This window comes from Tiliqua scincoides, chromosome 2, assembly GCF_035046505.1.
Source record: "Tiliqua scincoides isolate rTilSci1 chromosome 2, rTilSci1.hap2, whole genome shotgun sequence".
In the NCBI taxonomy this organism is placed as follows: Eukaryota; Metazoa; Chordata; class Lepidosauria; order Squamata; family Scincidae; genus Tiliqua; species Tiliqua scincoides.
In genome coordinates, this window is record NC_089822.1 from 110,532,832 (window position 1) to 110,542,549 (window position 9,718).

The 9,718-nt window shown below is 45.7% G+C and overlaps 1 protein-coding gene across 1 annotated transcript in view; it reads right to left on the minus strand.

Moving 5' to 3' along the window:
• The window catches only part of TTC39A (tetratricopeptide repeat domain 39A), a 34,694-nt gene extending 25,454 nt beyond the window's left edge, over positions 1-9,240 (minus strand). The window contains exons 1-3 of the mRNA XM_066612690.1: positions 9,110-9,240; positions 4,644-4,739; positions 347-478 (exon numbers count right to left, since the gene is read on the minus strand). Coding sequence (XP_066468787.1) covers positions 347-478; positions 4,644-4,739; positions 9,110-9,240 — 359 coding nt within the window. The remainder of the gene's footprint in view (positions 1-346; positions 479-4,643; positions 4,740-9,109) is intronic.
• Positions 9,241-9,718: the final 478 nt, after the last annotated feature.

Sequence of the window (9,718 nt, forward strand, 5' to 3'; positions counted from 1 at the left end):
AAATCTTTGCCAAAGCTAGAGAGTGAACCAGGCAGGATTTCTGAATAAGTTCAGTGTTGCACTTTTACCTCTATCCTCCTGAGAGTAAGGAGACTTTCCTTCTCTCCTATAAGCAGCTGAAATGTTTGAGTTAAAACCCAAACTCTGAATAGGAGGAAAGAACTATGTGAGGCACCCTCACTACAAGTGAGGCACCCAGGCTTTGGGGGCAGCACCCCCTATTTAGGAGCAACACTCTGGATTCTAGACAGTCACCCATTACCACTACTTCTTGGCAGGGTCGTCCACAGCACAACTACAGATACAGACCCCTATCCCCTGAGTAGCTAATCTGGTCAGTTCCCACCTCTGACAGATCTCCTGTGCCTCTTTCATGGTATGCCCAGCATGGAGAATGTCCTCGTGTTCAAATGTCATCATGGCTTGCATCTCCAGAATGGTGGCATAGATCAAGGCATGGTACATGCTGTCTCTGGCTCTGTCAAAGGAATCAATAGCAATATATGGCAAAAAGAAACAGCTGCCCCGAACAAGTGTAGTTAGACAAAATAGCCTCCAATACTACAGGAGGTACAGGGTATTCTGTATGAATGCTCCCTCTAGATTTCTCAGGTTTTGTCCCATTTCTCTAAGGGACAGAAATTGGAACTTTACCCACGTTTGTTTGATTTATATCCTGCCCCTCTCCCCAAAGTGCACCCAAGGCGGCTTACAACAAAAAACATACAAAATGCATAATTATAAAATGCATAAATATATAAAATAACAAATAAAATATTAAGCCCCTACCCTCCCCCTTTCAAAGGCTAGTTGAACTAGAAATGTTTTTTCTTTAGCCTCATGCAGCTAAGAACAATTTCCCAACTATAAAAGGAACTTCATAGAAAAATGTGTAAAATATCTGAACCTAATTCTGTTAAAGGGGAAAGGTTAACACTGAAGATTTTGGAATGTTCTCAGTCATACTAAGAATCATCTGGTTGAATAAACCATATAGCCCAATCACCTTCTGGGCTGACTGGCCGAGTTGGGAGTTGGAGGCACTGTTTTGCAGTGGTTCCGCTCCTACTTGGAGGGTCGGTCCCAGATGGTGATGCTGGGGGATGCCTTTTCGACACCCTGGCCTTTGAGGTGCGGGGTGCTGCAGGGTTCAATTCTGTCCCCCATGCTATTTAACATCTACATGAAACCGCTGGGAGAGGTCATCCGGGGGTTTGGAGTAGGGTGCCATCAATATGCTGATGACACCCAGCTTTATCTCTCCTTTCCTCCAGACTCCAGGGTGGCGGTTGAGGGCCTGGAGCGCTGTCTGCAAGCAGTGAGGATCTGGATGGGGGCTAACAAGCTGAAATTAAATCCGGATAAGACAGAGGCTCTCCTGGTTCGGAAATCCTCAATGCAGGTGCTGGATTATCGACTTGCACTGAATGGGGTTGCACTCCCCCTGAAGCAGCAGGTCCACAGCTTGGGGATCCACCCGGACTCGCAGCTGCTCCTGGATTCCCAGGTGGTGGCTGTGGCTAGGGGGGCCTTCGCTCAGCTTCGGCTGGTGCGCCAACTGCGTCCGTACTTCGATCGTGCAGACCTGGCCACGGTGATACATGCTACGGTGACATCGAGGTTAGATTATTGTAACGCGCTTTATGTGGGGCTGCCCCTGAAGACGGTTTGGAAACTGCAATTAGTGCAGAATGCAGCGGCCCGTGTGGCTACTGGAGCTAGGTGGTTTGACTTGGTCAGTCCGCTTCTCCGGGGACTACATTGGCTGCCCGTTCGTTTCCAGGCCCAATTCAAGGTGCTGGTTTTGACCTTTAAAGCCCTAGACTGCTCTGGGCCAGGCTATCTTAGAGATCGCCTACTCCCGTACAATCCGGCTCATCCTCTCAGGTCATCAGAGAAGGCCTTTTTACAAGTGCCACCGCCCAAGGAGGTTCCTGGGGCGGCGGCAAGAAATAGGGCCTTCTCAGTAGTGGCACCAATGTTGTGGAACTCCCTTCCCCTTGACTTGAGAATGGCTCCCTCTCTTGAGTTTTTTCGGCGAGGCCTGAAGACCCTGCTCTTTAAACAAGCCTTCTGATTCCATGGCCTTTTTAACACTTTTATACATCTTTTAGTTTCTTTTTGACAGGCTGGATTCCTCTATGATTTGCTGTTTTATGCTCTTTTTATTCTGACTTTATTCTGACTACTGTTTTTATGGCCTCTGTTAATGTGTTTTTAATATGTTTTTATCTATGTTAAATCATGCTTTTTAAAATTGTTTTTACATGTTGTAAGCCGCCCTGGGTCCCTTTCAGGGAGAAGGGCGGGATACAAATAAAGTTTATTATTATTATTATTATTAAGTTAAACATGTGAACTCAGATTCATACCAACTACATTTCCTGGAAGAAACTGGCTGGTCAACAAACCATGACTCAATTTAGTTACAAATGAAACTATCCCATAACAACCTGCTTTTCATGAGACAGAACAAGAAGGGGGTCTTTCTAATTTAGCAAACAGTTCTAGTATAGCAATAATTTTGAATGTTGTTCCCCTGGTTGCAGGTAAAACAAAATTCCATTTTTCGTTTACTTTTTTGCACCCCTTTTTGGCTTTTCTTCCTGTGCCTTTGCAAGCAGTCACCCACTCACACGGAGAGATCGGGAGCTTATGAGTATTTATTTTCTTAGTTTATATATGCATGCACAAGGAGGAAAAAAATCCATCTCCTAATCCAGAATTTTTTAAAATGTATGCATACTGCTTTTCCTAAACTCAAAGCAGTTTATCTGAAAGTAAAATATTTAAAATCACATTAAAACACAAATCAGCCACCATTGACATTCAACCAGCTCTATTCCAAAAATGTCACAACTTTCCAAAAAAAGGAGAGATATGAAAGCCATAACTCTCACCCAGAGCCATAACTCTCACCCAGAGACCCTGCTCAAGAGATGAGCTTTACAGCCCCTCTAGAATGCAGAGGAGTAAAGTGTGTCTTAGTTTTAATATTATTATTATTAACAGTATTTATATACCACTTTTCAATGAAAAGTTCACAAAGCAGTTTACAGAGAAAATCAAATAACTAAATGGCTCTCTGTCCCAAAAGGGCTCACAATCTAAAAAGATGCAAAAGAACACCAGCAGACAGCCACTAGAAAAGGCACTGCTGGGGTGAGGTGGGCCAGTTACTCTCCCCCTGCTAAATGAAAGAGGAGTACCCACTTGAAAAAGTGCCTCTTACCCAGTTAGCAGGGACAATACAGTATGTTATTATACAGTGCAGTACCAGGGAATACAATATTTCATTTCATATGAAAGCAGTTTTTCATATCACACGACAGTTTTGCAAGCAGGCAGGCTGGGAGCATGAAGAGCAGGCAGTTTTCACATTTTGCTCTATCATTTTTGTTTTAAATTTCAGATCATAGAATTCTCCCCCACACACACACACACATACACACACAAGACACACACTCCTTTTAAATCACATCACGGAATATTTCATCTCTCTTACAAAACTCAGGCTGGATCTAGATATTATGCAAGCCACGTGGCTGCTCCATGCACACCTCTCTCCTCTTCTCCCCTCCCCCAGTAATGTCTCATAAAACAAAGTCACTGCACTATGATTCAGTGGCAAATGGCAGCCAATGACACAGAACAAGAGCAGGGAAACCCACACACAAGGCTCCTGTTTCCTATTGCAGCTTTATGTCCCCTGAAACACATTGCTTCAGTCTCAGACCTTTGAATTACAAGAACAAGCACAGCCTCTCTCTATCCATCTCCTAACATCCCAGCATCCAGATGCACAGTGTTTAAGATACTGCAGGCAATTTCCCAAGGAGGATCCAGCAACTAAGCCTGGGGCCCAATTTGCTAGATTTTGTGGCACTACTCACCTACCCTGCCAACCTTTCAGCTTCCATTCATTACAGTTTATTTGAAAAACCAAAGCACAACAAGGAGCCTTGTAACACTTAAAGACTAAGAATTTTTCTTCAGGAAAAGCTCTTCTTATATAGCAGAACACTCATAAAAGGAAACAATGCTATGTATGAGGGCTATCAGCAGCTGGTTGGTTCTGGTCCTACAAAATATAGACTTGAACAAAGAGACCAGATAAATCTCTCTCTCTCTCTCTCTCTCAGGGAAGGGCAGTTTCTAGCCCTCTTGAGACAAAAAGTGACCTAGCATTTCTGGTCTAAGGTTTGAAACAATGCCTAATGAGTCTTTTAGTGGGCAGGACACATGCACAGCTTCCAATTCTGCCTCCTGGCCCCAGACCCTGTTCTCTACTTAATTTTTTATTATGATAATGATAACAGTTCCAGCTTTCTTTTCTGATCAGTTATTAAAAAATGACCTTAAACAAATTTCAGAACAAAAACATGTAAAAGTAAGCAAATCAAATCTATTATACTTCTTCAAGCCCACCAAACTACATTATCTATACACTTTCCACCTTCTATCCCGTCCCAGAGAATTGATTCATTTGCACAATGATGAGCACACAATACAATTTTCCTGGGTGCAAAATACAGGAGGAGGGTTGAACAGAGCATATATAAGAACCTTGGTCAGCAACTAGAGAAGGCAAGGTATGGCCACCTCTTTCACAAAGGCAATCAAATCACACACTTCCCACTCACCTGGGCTGCAGCACCTCCAGGCTCTCACTGAACTGGTTGTGCAGGAAATAGTTCAGTGCCTCTGTGCACTCGGCTAGGGCAGCCTCCAGGGTGCTTCTGAGAAGGGAAAGCACAGAAAGAGAGCTGGGTTAGTAAAACCAAGCATGACCCAAAGAGTCCTTTTGCAAAACCCTGCTACTTAGCCAAAGTGGCCGGCTAGCATAGAAGCCAAGCCTTTCCTAAAAGAGAAGGGGAGCTCAGGGAACATAAGTCAGCATGTATTTATTACGTTAAAGTCCAGGGTCAGTAGCCACATTTAACACCAGTCACTTCAAGGACCCATGAACATATGATAGTAACACTTTTAAGTAGTATGATAATACAATCCCAGCAGCCATTAAGAGCCATTGCAATTCTGGAAATCATTCAGAGTTAAGAGGTTTTTGCATCTCCAAAGCAATGGCACTGGGAATCTCTATGGGTACTTGTTTTAGAGCCTTGATAGCGCACTCTGAACAGCATTTGCAACTGATCTAGTTTATCCCATTTAAACAGAAGGGAAGAGAAGATCTGTAAGGTCTGTAGGAGCCGATCTCTAAGAATTTACAAGGCAAAGCCAAAAGTAACAATTGGGGCCTGAAGCACTGGAGAAAATGATAGAGCATATAAATGACACTGCTAGGTGAAAACGGGGCAGGGTGGTTGACTTTTGGAAGCATCTCTAGTTCTTTTCATCTGACCCATGGTCTTACAGATTCAGCATTACCCTAAGTCAGGTGTGGCTGGGAGCTAGATATGGACAAACCAACAGAAGCAGAATGAAGGTCAGTGATGGTTGGCAGGCCATACGACCTGGGGAATAAGGATGTTCATCACAGTCTCCCATGCTTATAACTTTGGGATGCAAGAGAACCACTTCTTGTTGGCAAACCTTCTTAAATGTACCGAGTTATTCAAAATGCACACAAGGGAATTCATTAGGGGACATAATCTGTAACACTGTACAAACATAAAACTGTATCAAGAACAATGAGCAGAAAAGCATCTTCTTCTATCATACAGAAGGAAGACAGTGACTTCCATTGGCAAAGAACAGAGCTCAAAATGCATGGAGGTGTGATGAGGGATTATAAAGCTAGTAATTAATTACACAGTTAAACTATGGGTTTACAAGACATTTGCAAGAGCCTTTTCAGAGCCAAAAGCCATTGGCTTTTAAACATGTCATGACAAATTGTCAACGTACAACCCCTGTGGTTAAGGTCAAGAGAGCAAACAACACACCCTCATCTAATTCATCTCTATTAATGCTGTGAGGATTTAAGTTTGAAATTAATCCTACAGACAGGGAATCAATGACTTGCTCAAAGACTGAAAGAAGTATGAATTTCTCTCCGGATCCTGTCTTACATTATCAGGGAAACGCCCCAGGCCTTATTGCTTCCCTCCTATTGAGGCAACAAGGGAAGGCCCTACCTTTCTGTTTACCAAAGTAGCCTTTTGGTAACTTCATGCGCTTGCTCAGCTCAGCTCTCCCAGCGAACACAGATCTCCTAAGTTTTAACACTAAGCAAACACAGGCTTGGCAATGCCTTTGCCAGCGCATCCACTCCACCTTGTTCAAACAGGACTGGGTCCTCAGAGCCAGGACATAGGGTGATCTTCCTCATCTGATACCCTCTAGATCAGCAATTTTCAACCTTTTTCATCTTGTGGCACACTGACAAGGCATCAAAATTGTCAAGGTACACCATGCTGCCAGTGGGGGGCTCACGTCCCCATTGACCCTACTAATAAATTATCTTCCCCCAAATTCTTGTGGCACACCTGCGGACCACTCACAGCACACCAGTGTGCCATGGCACAGTGGTTGAAAATGACTGCTCTAGATCAGGGGTGTCCAAAGTTTTGGGCAGGAGGACCACATCATCTCTCTGACACTGTGTCAGGGGCCGGGGGAAAAAAGGATTAATTTACATTTCAAATTTGAATAAATTTACATAAGTTTACATAAATTAATATACTAGAGGTGGAACTTATATGAATGAATGATGGTCTTGCAATAGCTCAAGACCTATAAAAGGCCTTGCACAAAGCAAGGCTGGCTTTTTCTTTGCTGCTGCTGCTGCTGCTGCTGCTGCTGCATCACAGACATGAAAGAGCAAGCAGTGGAGGGAGCCCTCATCCCACAGCCAATGTGAGAGGTCAAACAGTCGCCCTCATGGTGAGAGCAGTTGCATCAAGCCAGTGCAGGCTCCAGCAAGTTACTGGAGGGCCAGAAACTCATTGGAGACTGGCATGTCCCTGAGGGCCGCATTGAGAGTCCTTGAGGGCCGCAAGTGGCCTCAGGCCCGGGTTTGGGCACCCCTGCTCTAGATGGTTTCCTGAGGCATTTCCCAGAAATGCTGGGTTGGGACTAGGGCTATAGCTCTGTGGTAAAAACACACACACACTTTACACATAAGAGGTCTGATTCCAAATTGCCAATGACAGGTTCTCAGGCAGAGGATTCTGGGCAGTAGGTCTTTGATCTACCAGGACTGAAAAAGGCCTCTGCCCAAGCACATGGGGGGCTTCTGTCAATCACCGTACTGTACTGGTCATAATGACATTACAAAAACTTATTACAAGGCAACTCTGTATCCATACCAAACCAGGAATGGCCTGATTCAAATGCAGCAGACTTGATGGTCAAAAATGCCGACCCCACATGCTTCATCTGAACCCATCTTAGTCCTGGCATTTTCTCAAACCATAGCAAAGCCGAAAACACTCAGGTGTGTACCAGAGGCTCAGGCAAACCTCTCGCCTAATAAAACAGCACCGCATCAGTCCTTGTTGGATTGAACCTGGAAGCACAAAGTGTCCACTGCTTTCAACACCACCAGCTGTTGTTTGGGGTGCACCAGCCCAGAGTAAGAGGAATTACTTGCTCAAGGTTGCAGGGAGGAGAGGATTGTCACAGTCATGCTTTGCTTGGGATCTTTCCTGGGACATCTGGCTGACTGCTACCAGAGGCAGACTGCTGCTGGACTAGACAGACTGTTTACAAGAACAAAAACTACTATCTTGCTGGACCAGATCAAGGATCCAAAGAGTTCAGCATTCCATCTATATGAGTGGCCAGCCAGATGCCTCTGAGTAATCTCACATAGGGCACAAAGGCCTACACCTGCAGTTCACTCCCCAACAGCTGCTATTTACAGATTGTACAGCAGCATACTATCCAGTTTCATTTAGCTATCGTGTTTAATACTCATTGATAGACCTAAACATTTCTTCCAAACACAGTTCCTAAACGTTACATACTTATCAACAAGCAGCAAAAGCAGAAAACAATGGTGTCAAATACTTGCATTTCTACATCTTTTCTTCCCATTTGTGCTGCCTGTGGCTAAATGTTTTTTGCCTGGCACCAACAGTGCCCATTTAAGCTGGGTTGGGATGGGACAGAACAGGATAGGTTGGGCTGGGCTGAGAAGGGACAGGTAGGGCTGGGCTGGGTTCAGAAGCTAAAATTAGACTGAAGGAAATTCTCACAAAAAAAAAACTCTGCACGCGGAAATTACATGAAAGCCCTGCCAATTGGGTAAGAGGCACTTTTTCAAGTGAGTGCTCCTTTTTTTAGCAGGGGGAGAGTAACTGGCCCATCTCACCCCAGATTGTGAGCCCTTTTGGGACAGGGAGCCATTTAGTTATTTGATTTTTCTCTGTAAACCGCTTTGTGAACTTTTAGTTGAAAAGCGGTATATAAATACTGTTGTTAATAATAATAATAATAATAATAATAATAATAATAATAATAATAATACATCTCAGCAACCAAATTACTTTAAAATTAAATGCTCAGAGTTTTATACCCAAGTTTTTCTTCAAGTGTACTTTCTGTCACTCCCGGATTGGCCTTTTCAGCCACACTAGACGCTGTGCCAGAACCACCTTTCAGAAGGCGATACCATAGTCTTTTGAGACTTAAGGTTGCCAATACAGGTAATACTTTCTGTTGCTTACTAGATTTATTCTTTGAATGCAGAATGCTCCAACTTTTTGTGCCAAAAGGCTTCCTAAGCCAAAGAGGAAGGAATCTAAGAGGAATCAAATTCATTTCTCTGGGTTTTCATCCCAAAACATGCCTAGGAAGCCTGTCTGATGTTTCCTTGCAAGGAACAGAGATACATGGACACTGCAATACAATACCTTAGACATTGCAACTAAATTTGAACTCGGCTCAGGAAGGCAGAGAAAGCCTCCCAAATTTCAGATCCACACTACAGATGCACAACTACACTGCATGTCAACTCTACCCAACTCAGGATTTTCTCAGCTTTGGTTTTGGCCCTGCTCAGTGTCTTTCTTCTTCCCCAGTCAGGGAATTCCTATCGACTCCCACTCCAGCTCCTCTTCCAAGGCATTGCCAAACATTGGGGGGGGGGGGGGGAGAAGGGGAAGGAAAGGAGTGAGGAGCAGCAGCAGCATGAAGTCTAGACAGCTGGATCACCAGGAAGGCCTTTCCGGAAAGCCTTGGGAGCTGCTGCTCCCCCAAAGCCACCCGGGGGCTCCGGACCTCCGCGCCCCCCTGCGCGCTGCAGGCGCCCCACGCGTGGCAGTCAGCGACCATTTTGCGCTCCCTGCAGTGAATCCACCCAGCCACACAAGGGCGGGGGGGGGGTCTGGAGATCGCCCTGCACCCCCTGTGCCTCCCGAGCTAGCGGGGACTCTGCATTGCAGGTGCCCGGGGCGAAGCACCAAAACTCTCCCCGCTCCGGAAAGCAGAGGGCCAGCCCGATTCTTCCCAGTCGGACCAGAGCAGCCGCTCCCCGCCTCGCTCGTTCCTTACCTGCTGCCGCCCTCCAGGGCCATGTTGGGAGCACTGCTGGCCGGCAGGCAGGCAGCGTCGGCGGAATGTGCGGCGACACGCAGGCGAGGCTGCCGGGCTCCACCCTGCAGGTGACTCGCGGGTGCCACCTGAGCTGCGCAGGTGACGGCTCGCGCTCCGTCCGCCCTCTCTGCGCGACTCTGCACTCCCTCGTGGCTGCAGAGGAGGGATCCAGCCCAAAGGCGCCCTCTCCCCCCTCCTTTGGCCACCGCCACACACA